The 13,933-nt window shown below is 38.2% G+C and overlaps 1 protein-coding gene across 2 annotated transcripts in view; it reads right to left on the bottom strand.

Moving 5' to 3' along the window:
- UBAC2 (UBA domain containing 2) overlaps positions 1-13,933 on the bottom strand; it is an 885,094-nt gene that overhangs the window by 134,394 nt on the left and 736,767 nt on the right. For both annotated transcript variants that reach the window (XM_050765994.1, XM_050765993.1), the window contains 2 exons: positions 10,378-10,497; positions 9,700-9,809 (listed from right to left, as the gene is read on the bottom strand). In XM_050765994.1, the coding sequence (XP_050621951.1) occupies positions 9,700-9,809; positions 10,378-10,497 (230 nt within the window). The remainder of the gene's footprint in view (positions 1-9,699; positions 9,810-10,377; positions 10,498-13,933) is intronic.

Raw genomic sequence — 13,933 nt, 5'->3', positions numbered from 1 at the left:
GGATAATGATTCAAACACTGAGAGCCTACTATGCACCAAACCCGATTTAGGACTAATGATGAAAATCTAACCTGAGATGCTATTTCTATCCAACAATCCAAGTTCATTTCTATCATCTATCTACTATATGGTGAAATGCCATTCTCCAATACAAACAGTTTGTTCTTCTTTTTTTTTTTTTGAGACGGAGTCGCGCTGTGTCTCCCAGGCTGGAGTGCAGTGGCATGATCTCGGCTCACTGCAAGCTCCGCCTCCCGGGTTCACGCCATTCTCCCGCCTCAGCCTCCCAAGTAGCTGAGACTACAGGCGCCCGCCACCACGCCCGGCTAGTTTTTTGTATTTTTAGTAGAGACGGGGTTTCACCATGTTAGCCAGGATAGTCTCGATCTCCTGACCTCGTGATCCACCCGCCTCGGCCTCCCAAAGTGCTGGGATTACAGGCTTGAGCCACCGCGCCCGGCCACAGTTTGTTCTTCTTATGTGGTTAAAGATCCCATTTTTACAAAAGAGGTTAATTGATTTTTTTCCCAGGCCATATGTCACAGTATAAATAGTACTATGGGAACCTTGGATTCTTAGCCTTGCCATTTAATTTCTCCTAATAAAGTAACAAACCAAGTAACTTATCCATCTAACCGAAAAAAACTGAAGTATAATCGGTAAAGCCCCTATTATTCTTAATACTTATGGAAGTAAAATAAATGATTCAACTATAACTTCCTCTCTGCTAAATTACCTTTATCATTCTTAACATGATCATATCCTACTGGGGCTTAGAACCAAATATACGCATTGGTTAGAAATTTATTTCTGGCTGGGCATGGTGGCTCACGCCTGTAATCCCAGCACTTTGGGAGGCTGAGGTGGACGGATCACTTGAGGTCAGGAGTTCGAGACCGGCCTGGCCAACATGGTGAAACCCTGTCTCTACTAAAAATACAAAAATTAGCCAGACATGATGGCAGATTCCTGTAATCCCAGCTACTTGGGAGGCTGAGGCAGTAGAATAGCTTGAACCCAGGAGGCAGAGGCTGCTGTGAGCCAAGATTGCACTATTGCACTCCAGCCTAGGCAACAGAGTGAGACTCTGTCTCAAAAAAAAAAACGAAATTGATTTCTGGAAATAACACAGGTAAATTCATATTATTTAAAAATAAATAAATAAACAAACACAAAAAGTCTAATCATAAAATGGCATTTTTGCACTAGATGGTCCCTTAGACAATCTTCTTGGTACAATTCTTCTGTTCCAAATATAAAAAACTGAGGTCTGAAGAGGTTATGTGACTTGCTCAGCTAACAAACCACACCTAGAAACCAAGGTCAGTTCTTTCATGTCGAACACCAATTTTTCAATAATAAAAAGCAAACATGCTTAAACATTCTCAGAGCTACATAAGGTGGTACTGAGATGCAGTTTCTCAAAAAAGAGAAAAATACAAAGTTTTTAGTTTCAATAGTCAAATGATTAACATACGTATCTTTATATACTTTATATACATAAAATAAGTATCTTTATAGATATTATATCTTTATATATTATTTATATATCTTACATATATTTAACATATAATTATTTCTAAAACAAGAAAAACAACTCTTGTATTTGACATGTAAGTTTATTGTACACATATACATAGTCAGAGCCTACTCTCAACCATACAGATGAATCTACTCTTAAATGTATTAGATGGAAAAGTTATCTGCCAGAGCTTGTCCTGATAAGAAGAGTTTAGCCTCAAAGCAAAAAGCACAACAAAAGATTCTACTGATACAAAATCAACAAAGTGAAAATGTATGCTGTGATTCTCACAATAAAATTGTAAATAATCTAAATTATAATTTAATTGTAGATCACTTAAAAGTTATTTTTAAAATAATTTACTTAGCATTATAATCAAATATATTTTAACATATGTAAAAATTCAAAATTTCACTGTATTCTGGAAAACAATGTAACATCCACATATAAATACTAACAAAAAATAATAGGTATATAAGGCCAGATGTGTGGCAGGAATGAGTTACTAGAAATGCCTAATACATATGGCTTTTAATAATGGAGTTATCTCTACTTTCAAAATCTAACATTTTCTGAGTTTAAATCATAGTCATGAGCATCCATCATATGTCAGCTACAATTTCTATGCAAAGCACTGGAAAAAGAAATGAACAAGTCTGTGGTTCAAAGGCCTTCCCTTACAGTCTTACTGGGGCTACACTGTAATCAAGGCTTGCTTGCCCTTCACCATTACTGAATGTAGAGCAATGAGCACATAAAGTGAAACTTGGTTCTCCCTTAAAGAGTCAGTGGGTAGCCCAGGAGGCACAGACAATGACAAGGTAATATAATAAATACTAATAGAGATAATACATGTGCTGTAATACACATATAAGGGCAATCCTGCCAAAGGGCAAAAGGAAGCAGAAAGCCAACCAAGTAGGCATGAGAATGCAAATGCGTAGCAAGCAAAGAAAGCTGGATGACCAGTTGGAAAGTGGTTTGAGACTAGCTGGTGGTCAGATGAGGAGGGCTCTGAAAGGAAAGAAGAGCTGGGCATGGTAGCACATGCCTATAATCCCAGCTACTCAGGAGGCTCAGGTGGGAGGACTGGGCTTGAGCCTAGGAGTTCAAGGCCAGCCTGGATAACATGGACCTTGTCTCTTAAGAAAAACAATACATGGAAGGGGTATACGCTTGTTTCTAGAAGCTTGATGTAAGAGAGCTTCTTTAATTCTCGGGGCTACTCTTTGAAGCACAGAATACCCACCGTTGACATGTGAGGGTCATCTATAAACTGAGCTCAGGAAATGGAGCTTGAGATAAGTAACTTGCTCAAGATTTCACATAACTAGTAAGTGGCAGAGCTGGAATCTCAAATCTGGTCTGTCTGATGGCAAAGACTGTGCTATTTCCACTACTCCAGACTGCCTGGATAGCATCTTGGAGGAATCTGACTTTGATTCTGATGGATATGAGAATTTGAGGGTTTTTAAAAGAACTAGTGTGGTTAAGCCTGCATTTTAGAAAGATAACTTCTGACAGCATTGTATGGAATGCTTTGAAATTCACAGGGAAACTAGTTAGAGAATTACTGTAAAAAAGTAGACAAGAAAAGATTGAAGAGTTGAGACTGGGATAACAATGACAGTAGAAGTAGAGAAGAGGGATGAATGAATGAGTTATTCAGGATGAATTACTAAGACTCAGTGCCAGAAGTCCTAGCCAGAGCAACTAGGCAAGAGAAAGAAAGAAAAGGCATCCAAATAGGAAAGCCCAAACCATCTCCCTTTACTGATGATATGATTCTCTACCTAGAAAACCCTAAAGACTCTGCCAAAAGGCTCCAGGAATCGAGAAACAACTTCTCTAGAGTTTCAGGATACCAAATCAATGAAGAAAGATCAGTAGTAGTATTTCTATACACTAATAACTTAGTTCAAGCTGAGAGTCAAACCAAGAACAAAACCCCATTTACAACAGCCACACACACAAAAAAAGATACCTAGGAATACATCTAAGCATGAAGGTAAAAGATCTCTACAAGAACTACAAAACATTGCTGAAAAAAATCAAAGATGGCCAGGTGTGGTGGCTCACGCCCATAATCCCAGTACTTTGGGAGGCCAAGGCAGGCTAGGCTGATCATGAGGTTAGGAGATCGAGACCATTCTGGCTAGCACAGTGAAAACCCGTCTCTACTAAAAAATAAAAAAATAAAAATAAATAAAAATAAAAAATCGCCAGGCATAGTTGCACGTGCCTGGAGTCCCAACTACTCAGGAGGCTGGGGCAGGAAAATCGCTTGAACCTGGGACGCGGAGGCCGCAGTGAGCCAAGATCGCACCACTGCACTCCAGCCTGCGTGACAGAGTGAGACTCCGTCTCAAAAAAAAAAAAAAAGAAAAAAGAAAAAAAATCAAAGATGACACAAACAAATGGAAAAAGCATTCTATTCTCATGGACTGAAACAACTGGTATCATTAAAATGGCCATACTGTCCAAAGCAATCTACAGATTCAAGGCTATTCCTAGCAAACTACAATGTCATTTTTCACAGAATTAGAAAAAATTATTCTAAAATTCATATAGAACCAAAAAAAGAGCCCAAATAGCCAAGGCAATCCTAAGCAAAACAGAAAAGAAAAGAAAAAAACAAAGCCAGAGGCATCACATTACCCGACTTCAGACTATAAGGCTACAGTAAGCAAAACAGCATGGTACTGGTACAAAAACAGACATATAGACCAGTGGAACAGAATAGAGAACCCAGAAATAAAGCCTCACACCTACAGCCATCTGACCTTCAACAAAGTTCACAAAAATAAACAGTGGTGAAAGGATTCCCTATTCAATTAATGGTGCTAGGATAGCTGGCTAGTCATATGCAGAAGAATGAAACTATACCCCTACCTTGCACCACATACAAAAATTAACTCAAGATGGATTAAAGATACAAATGTAAGACCTCAAACTATAAGAATCCTAGAAGAAAACCTAGGAAACACCACTCTGGACATCGGCCTTGGGAAAGAATTTGTGACTAAGTCCTCAAAAGCAATTGCAATGAAAACAAAAATTGACAAACGGGACCCATTTAAACTAAAGAGCTTCTGCACAGCAAAATAACTATCAACGGAGTAAACAAACAACCTATAAAAGGGAGAAAATGCTCACAAACTGCATCTGACAAAGGTCTAATATCCAGAATCTTTAAGGAACTTGATTCAACAAGCACAAAACAACCCCATTAAAAAGTGGGCAAAGGACACAAACAGATACTTGTCAAGACACACAAGCGGCCAACACACAAGAAAAAATGCTCAACGGTAATCATCAGACAAATGCAAATCAAAACCACAATGAGATACCATCTCACACCAGTCAGAATGGCTACTAAAAAGCCAAAAACAGATGCTGGGGAGATCTGGGAAGAAAAGGGAAACTTATACACTGTTGTATATACAAGTGAGAAAAGGGAACTCTTATACACTGTTGGTGGGAATGTCAATTAGTTCAGCCACTATGGAAAGCAGTTTGGAGATTTCTCAAAGAACTTAAAACAGGACTACCATTCAACCCAATGATCCAACTACTGAGTACATAGCCAAAAGAAAATAAATCATTCTACCAAAAAGACACATGCACTCACATGTTCATCGCAGAACTATTCACAATAGCAAAGACATGGAATCAACCTAAGTGCCCATCAGCAATGGACTGGATAAAGAAAATATGGTACATACGCACCATGGAATATGATGCAGCCATAAAAAAGAATGAAATCATGTCCTTTGCAGCAACATGGATGCAGTTGGAGGCCATTATCCTAAATAAATTAATGCAGGAACAGAAAACCAAATACCACATGAACTCACTTAAAAGTGGGAGCTAAACACTGGGTACACATGGACATCAAGATGACAGCAATAGACACAGAGGACTATTAGAGGGGGAAGAAGGGAAGGGAGCAAGGGTTGAAAAACTAACTACTGGAAACTACGCTCACTACCTGGGTGATGGGACCATATGTACCCCAAACCTCAGCATCATGCAATATACTCATATAACAAACCTTCATGTGTACCCCTTGAATCTGAAAGTTCAAATTTCAAAAAATAAAAACTAAGACTCAGTGACCTACCCCACTGACAAGCAAAATGAAAGATTTCCAGCTTGCAGGACTCTATGCTACTAACTAAAATAAGAAGAAAGAGGGGAAGAGGATAGAGAGGAGGCCAGAAGAGAAGAGAGCTTCTGAACATGAGTTTTCTTTAAGTCTATAAATCATTAGGAAATAAAACTCTAGACCAGACATGGTGGTCATGCCTATAATCCCAGCACTTTGGAAGGCCAAGGTGGGAGGATCACTGGAGGCCAGAAGTTTGAGACCAGCCTGGGCAAAATAACAAGACCCCATCTCTACAAAAAAAAAAAAAAACACAAACAAACCAAAAAAAAAAAAAAAAAATGGCCGGACATGGTGGCTCATGCCTATAATCCCAGCACTTGGGGAGGCCAAGGCAGGGTGGATCACCTGATGTCAGGAGTTCATGACCGGCCTGACCAATACGGTGAAACCCTGTCCTATTAAAAATACAAAAAAATTAGCCAGGCATGGTGGCAAACCCAGCCACTCAGGAGGCTGAGGCAGGAGAATCGCTTGAACCAGGGAGGCAGAGGTTGCAGTGAGCAGAGATCGCGCCATTGCACTGCAGCCTGGGCGGCAAGAGTGAAACTCTGTCTCAAAAAAAAAAAAAAATTAGCTGGGCATGGTGGCACACCTATAGTCACAGCTACTCAGAAGGCTGAGCTAGGAGGATTGCTTGAACCCAGGAGTTTGAGGTTACAGTGAGCTATGATCTCACCACTGTACTCCAGGCCTGGGCAACAGAATAAGAGAGTAGTGTGGGTTGGAAATAGAGAGCTTGGAAGCAAACAATACATGTTCACTGTAGTTGAAATCAAGAAAGTGCACAAGATAGCCCAAAAAGTTTGAGAAAAGAGCTGCACGCAGTAACTAAGGTCAAAAAGAACTAGCAGGGAGTAGTGTGTGGGACTCAAGAGAGCAGGTGGTTTCATGAAATAGGGAGAGGTTAAAAGCATTTAATGTGCTACTGAAAGGTTAAAGAAGATGGCCAGTGGCTTTAGAAATTAGGTGGCCACTGGTGACCTTTATAAGAGAAGTTCCTGTAGTGGTGAGGTGAAGAAAAAAAAAGAGAGAATTAAATAGGAAGTAAAGAACTGTAGAAGAGTGCAAACAAATTTGGTACTGATGGGAAAGAAAAATATTAGATGTTAGGCGAAAAACACTGAAAGCTGTAAAGCACATATTTTTATTTTACTTTAAGTTCCAGGATACATGTGCAGAATGTGCAGGTTTGTTACAGAGGTATACATGTGCCATGGTGGTTTGCTGCACCTATTGACCCGTCATCCAAGTTTGAAGCCTCGCATGCATTAGGTATTTGTCCTAATGCTCTCCCTCTCCTTGCCCCCCACCCACAGACAGCCCCCAGTGTGTGATGTTCCCCTCCCTGTGTCCATGAAGTACACTGATTTGAAGAAAAAAAAAAAAACCAGTAGTTTCCTCTCTTTAGTTTTTGAAGCTTTGCTATCATCAATAAAAGATATATTTGTGGCTGGGTACAGTGGCTCACACCTGCAATCCCAGCACTTTGAGAGGCCAAGAAAGGAGGATCACTTGAGCCCAGGAATTCAAGATCAGCCTAGACAACATAGCAAAACCTTTTATCTACCAAAAAGTAATACTAATAAAAATGTTTTTTAAGAGATATATTTACAGAATACAAAGTTTACTTGTTGAACTAATTGTGTTCCAAAAAGTCTATGTTTGAGAAAGCCTCAAGATTTAAAAAAGTCATACTATATACTATAATGTTTGTGACTTGAAAAGGAAGAGAAATATATTCTTATTCAGGAGATGGCTGAATTAACATTTATAGTGTCTTTCAAAGGGGATGCTATAACTTTTCAACTTATTCAAGTTTGTAACTCTTGCTACAAACTGAGATTTAAGTAGGTAAATCCCTTCCCTCTTCTGAGAGTAAGCAAAAATATTCCCGCCAACTTCAAAATTGAATCAATCTTCTTTTTATGCACAAGTTAATAGGATTCCATAATTAAATAAATGAATATGAAAGTTCTACTGTCATTCAACTCTACGTGCAGCAGGAAAAAGAAGACAGGGAGATAGTGTAAATAAGAATTAATGCTAAGTTACTATCCATCTCCAAAGTTCATTCTAACACAGACACACATACCTCCCATCACTCAGCAGGCTATACAGGGAACCAAAAAGAACTGGCCTGATAGGAGATGTTTTGGGGAAAAATTATGATTTAGCAATGCTGCTGCTTCCCTGAGTCAACGTGGAATCATTCCTGATGTCTACACTATTTTCCCCAATAACAGAATATTCAACTTTAACTTCTCAGTCTAATTACAATGACCACCTGTGGAATTCAAACTTCACGCTAATTATGACACAGAACTTTATGTCTCCATTCAAACATTATTCAGAATCATACATTATTAAAACAGCTAAAGGTCAACATTCATGGATATTCACAGCAATTATAATTCACAAAAGGGAGTTACACTGTAAATATTAACAATGCAGGTATGAAAGCTATTAGAACACTAATCATAATTTTAAAATAGGGATCCAAAGTGAATTTGAATCAAGATACATACAGTAGCTTAATAGTTCTCAAAACACATATTTAAAATTAAAAGAAGACTGAAGATAGTACACACAGAATTTTAAATATCTGGTATCTATATTTCATACTATCTCATTTCCCAAATAGTGTCTCAGATACTTCATTCAGATGCTTGGAGGTCATTTACATGTGCTAACAACTCTGCTCCTAGATTCTAATTATTTCACACACTAATACATGGTTTTTGGGGGGTTTTTTGTTTTTTGAGACAGAGTCTCACTCTTTCGCCCAGGCTGAAGTGCAGTGGTGTGATCTCAGCTCACTGAAACTGCCTCCCAGGTTCAAGCGATTCTTCCTCAGCCTCCTGAGCAGCTGGGACTACAGGTGCCCGCCCCCATGCCTGACTAATTTTTGTATTTTTAGTAGAGACGGGGTTTCACCATATTGACCAGGCTGGTCTCGAACTCCTGACCTCATGATCCGCCCACCTCAGCCTCCCAAAGTGCTGGGATTACAGGTGCAAGCCCGTATTTGAAGCTTTGCTACCATCAATTACGGGCTGTTACCGCACCTGCCCTTTTTGTTTGTTTGTTTGTTTGAGATAGAGTCTCGCTCTGTCAACTCTGCTCCTAGATTCTAGTTATTTCACACACTAATACATGATTTTTTTTTTTTTAAAGAAGATCAACGCAATATGAAAGCATACAAATTCTGAGTGAGTTGGCCACTGCAGGTTGTCTACAAAGTTATAACCCATATACTGGCTTTGTTTTATGTTTGACGGAAATGTATAAAACATTATCAGCTTTTAAAAATTATTCTTCAGAAGCTTAACTTCATACAAATTAATTTTGTTTCCTAATCTAATTAAACTATATTTTTGTAAGTTCATAAAATTACAAAGACAAATTTCATTATAAAAACACACAAAACTAATTCTATCAGGATCAGAATAGGAAATTCATTTAAAATTCTCTAAAACACAAAATTTCAAAGCTAAAAAATGAATGTGGCTGGGCGCGGTGGCTCACATGGTGGCTCAAGCACTCTGGGAGGCCAAGGAGGGTAGATCACCTGAGGTCAGGAGTTTGAGACCAGCCTGGCCAACATGATGAAACCCTGTCTCTACTTAAAACTACAAAACTTAGCTGGGCGTGGTGGCACGCACCTGTAGTCCCAGCTACTTGGGAGGCTAAGGCAGGAGAATCACTTGAACCCGGGAGGTGGAGGCTGTAGTGAGCCGAGATCACACCAATGCACTCCAGCCTGGGTGACAGAGCAAGACTCTGTCTCAAAAAAAAAAGTAAAATAAATTTTAAAGACAGAATATAAAATTGATTCTATTTCAAGAACATAATAAAAACGTAGGCATAGATTAGACTTTTTACATATAAAATCAATTTTACTATATCTAAAAGTTTAAAATATTCTTTTACTGACTTTCACATATAATAACACTTTAAATCACATTCAAGTCGTTCTAAATTAAGTCAATCTTTAAGTGCTACTTACAATCCAGAAGGCAAATTACTAGCTGCAGTGATGCCAAAGAAATACTGCATAGCTTCAACGAGGAGAAAGTCAAATAAGGCTGACAAAACCCAGGAACCCAGCAAAAAGGACTACAAGATAAAACAGCAGAAAAATTATAGAGATGAGTCTCCTAAAAATAAAATAACATTTATTCAGCTAGAATCAGCTCAGAGGTATGTATTGGGGGGTGTGTGTGTGTGTGTGTGTGTGTGTGTGTGTATACACACATACTTATGTGTGTATATATATTCAAAAATAATTGTTTTTATTAAAACAGACTTTTGAAAATCGGCAGAGTAAACCCATATTGCTCAAATGTATTAACATCCATAATTTTTAAGTATGTTGAAGATATATTTTTAACAAGTAAAACACAAACCACTAAGCAAAATAAATTATAATTTTATTAAAGTCAAAGTATTAAAATTTGTATTAGCTGTTCACAACTAATACTATATATTATCATTATCACTATTATTATTATGCTATTCTAAAATTTTCTTTGGTTAATGTCCATATGCCTCAAATCAGATACAGAATATTATAGTTTAAAAAATAACTGTAAATAATAACACCAAGTTTAACAAAATAAAATCCATTTAAACAAAATTTTTTTCTACAGCCTAAGTGGCAAAGACAAAATACATAAAAACTTACTGCAAATTTTCTGCTTCCATATCTTCTTTCAAATATCCTAAAATTATAAATAAGCAGACTACTGCAGAAAGTATCTTTCAAATCAAGGCAAATTATTCTTCCACAAATCAACCTCCAAATCTAGATGGGGATTTAAAAAAGAACAACAAACGAGAGTAAAATTTGTTCGGATCTCTTCCTTAGCAAATTTGTTATGTTTACACTGTCTATTTTTAATAGTCTAAACAAAATCATAATACACACACAAAAGGAAAATTATACATGTATGTTCTCTGAGCTCAAGTCTCTCACAGTAAAAATTCCTTCCAACAGTGGCACAAAAGGTACTTGAATTTTTTTGTGCTTATAAGAAAACATATTCTCATTAAGATAACAGACAACTGTCTATAAGAAATTTTAGGATTGTGTTTAGTAACATTTTTAAAAATTACATACGTAAGCTAGAATGAAAGGCTAACAAATGTTCATTTTTATGCTATTGAATAAGACAAAGGTGTAACTGAAAAACAACTTAGGTATAAACTCAAAAATACACATTTCTGAGCTTAATTTTAATCATCAACCTACTTCAGAGCAACTATGCAAAGTAACTTATGGCAACTGTTGCTAAATATGACTAGGTTTGAAATATTAGTTTATTTAAATCATTGTTTCTCCCAACTTCTGGTTGCATAAAAACATATAAGGGGACATACAAAAAAAAAAAAGAAGAGCTACTCAAAGGCCTATTTTTGAGTCTGCTTAAACATTTTTCAGATTTTTAAAGATAATCCCAATGACATTTGAAAACATCCTAATCTTATTTCCCCTTCACGATGACCTTATGAGATAGGTAAAACAAATATTAATGACAACTTTTCTTTGTATTTTTATTGTGGTAAAACAGATACAAAAGTTATAATTTTAACTACTGAGTATACAATTCGGTGGTATTAAGCAAATTCACAATACTGTACAATCATCACCACTATCTATTTCCAGAACTCTTCATCATCCTAGACAGAAACGCCATGCCAACTTCCTGTTCCCTCTCCCCAAAGCCCCAGAAAACACTATTCTACTTAATGTCTCTATGAATTTGCTTATACTAGATACCTCATGTAAATAAGATCACATATTTGTCTTTTTGCATTTGCTCATTTCACTTTGCATAGTATTTTCAAGGTTCATGGTAAAGCATGTATCAATCTCATTCTCATTTATAGTTGAATAATATTCTATGGTATGTATACATTGCATTTTGTTTATCCATTTATCTGTTAATAGGCATTTGGGTTTCTATTCTTTTGCTATTGTGAATAATGCTGCTGTGAACATCGGTAATATTAACTCTTTTCTTTTTTTTTTGAGACAGGGTCTCACTCTGTTGCCCAGGCTGTAGCGCACTGACGTGATCACATCTCACTGCAGGCTCAACCCTCTGGACTCATTCAATACTCGCACCTTAGCCTCCTCAGTAGCTGGGACTACAGGTGTGCACCACCACACCCGCCTAATTTTTGTATTTTTTGTAGAGATGGTGCTTTGCCATGTTGCCCAGGCTGGTCTTGAACTCCTGGGCTCAAGCAATCCATCCGCAAGCCTTGGCCTCCCAAGGTGCTGAGATTACAGGTGTGAACCACCACACCCAGCCAACTGTCTTAAGGAAAAAGAGGCACAGAGACACTATCTGTCTAAAGTCATACAACCTGTGCTCTTGCCAACAGAAATAAGAATACAAATGAGAAGTCTGACCATATCAACTGTCAAAACATTTCACATATGTCTCTACTCCAAGCAAGACACCAGGAAGAGTCTTTGTCGTGACTGTACTGGCCACCAGAGTTTATCTTACCTGCCAGCCCCGCTGACCTGGGGATGGCTGCCTACAAGGCTGTGTTGAGGCCATAGCTGGGCTCAGTACCAGAGTCACACTGAAACTTTAGGCAGCATATACCTCTATCAATATGATCAATGAGGCAGTACACATGAGAGCACAAAGGAAACTGTCAAGTACTTTACCAATGGCAGATGATGATGACTGTCATCTCCGCAGAACACCAGATTCAAAAACCGTAAGAGGCAGCTCCAAGTCCTCTATCACCACATTTAATATTACAATGAAAATACTCTACTCAGGCATAAGCTCTGAGAGCTACTAAGAAAATCTGGGGATTAAGGAAATTGAAACTTTGTAATTACTAAGATACAACAAACTGCATTTCCAGAACCCCATTTTTCTTCAGTTAATGAAAATAAAGCTGCTAGCTACAGTTTTAAACAATTTATGTGTTGCAATGATGCTCAAGGACACTAAACTATGAGAGCTGGTATAAGAATAAACCACTGCATATTATTATACAGGTGAATGTCCCCTAAAGACTGGTAACTGGCTACAAGCTTGCACTCAGCAAAGCACTGCTTCTGCAACTCAACCTAAAGAAACCTGACTGTACCTCTGCATTAATTGCCAAAATCTGGAGGTTCAGAACTTACAAAATAAAGCCCTTCATTATCTGAGACCTCCTGGACTTCTCCAATCTAACTCTGGGTTTGCCTCAAAGCCTGGGTTTGCCTCAAAGTATGCTTCCTATACCACACTCCTAAAGGTCTGAAATTCATGTTACTTCCTGAAGTAAAATGCCCTTCCTTCTCTTCATTGCTAATTAACATTTATCCCTTCTTTCAGACCAAAGTGAAAGCTCACATCCCTAAGACTCTCCGGAGGTATTCCCCCAATACTGGTCCCTACTTCCTTTATCACCCCCCAAGGATGTCATGTACACCTGTGACCTACAGAATCACGTTCTTATGTGTATGTGTGTGTTTAGATTTCCCAAGGCAGAACTGAAACTCCCATATCTCTCATGAATACACACCGACAGCCTCTTAGGTGTTTTAACAGTGTTAATGTGGATGTGGCTATTCCCATTCTTGGACAGAAGGGTGGTCCTCTTCCATCCAAGCAGGTCACCACCTTCAAAGCACAGATGTCCACAGAGTGGGCTTAGCCAAACGAACCAAATTAACTCCAGAAATTAGGAAGGTATCAACCCAAGGCCCGGGGGCCCTTACATCAGTGGTCCTCAAAGCCAGCCATACACTAGAATCCCCAGGGGGTTGTTTTTAAATGTACAGCAATGCCCACGTACCACCACCAGACTCTGTGACTCAGTTGTTCTGGGGTGAGATAGTGGGTTTATGTAAATCTAGGTATAAATTATACCTTCACATAAGTATAGATATGCAGACAGAGCTCTCAAGTTTTTCCAGGTGATTCTAATGTGTGTCCAGGGTTGAGAACGACTTATAGCAACTGAAATAATACAGAAGCTATACTATCTTCTGACAAATGAGTAATACAGATAAATAACTGAAAGACCTGCACGGGAAGTTGGTGAAGCCAATCTGAGCAATGGTATTAATTACATGACTATGAAGAAAAGGTGTCAGTGTTCAAGAAATGGATTATTATGCTTTAAATGGGCTAACCAAGTGTTTAGCAAAGAAAGGGTGGCAGTTATACACCAGAATGTGCACTAACACTCCAATTCATAGACAAGAAGCCAGCACCAGC

This window comes from Macaca thibetana, chromosome 17, assembly GCF_024542745.1.
Source record: "Macaca thibetana thibetana isolate TM-01 chromosome 17, ASM2454274v1, whole genome shotgun sequence".
Taxonomy (NCBI): domain Eukaryota; kingdom Metazoa; phylum Chordata; class Mammalia; order Primates; family Cercopithecidae; genus Macaca; species Macaca thibetana.
The sequence above is the reverse complement of the archived record's forward strand: the minus strand, read 5'-3'. Positions and strand labels throughout refer to the sequence as shown.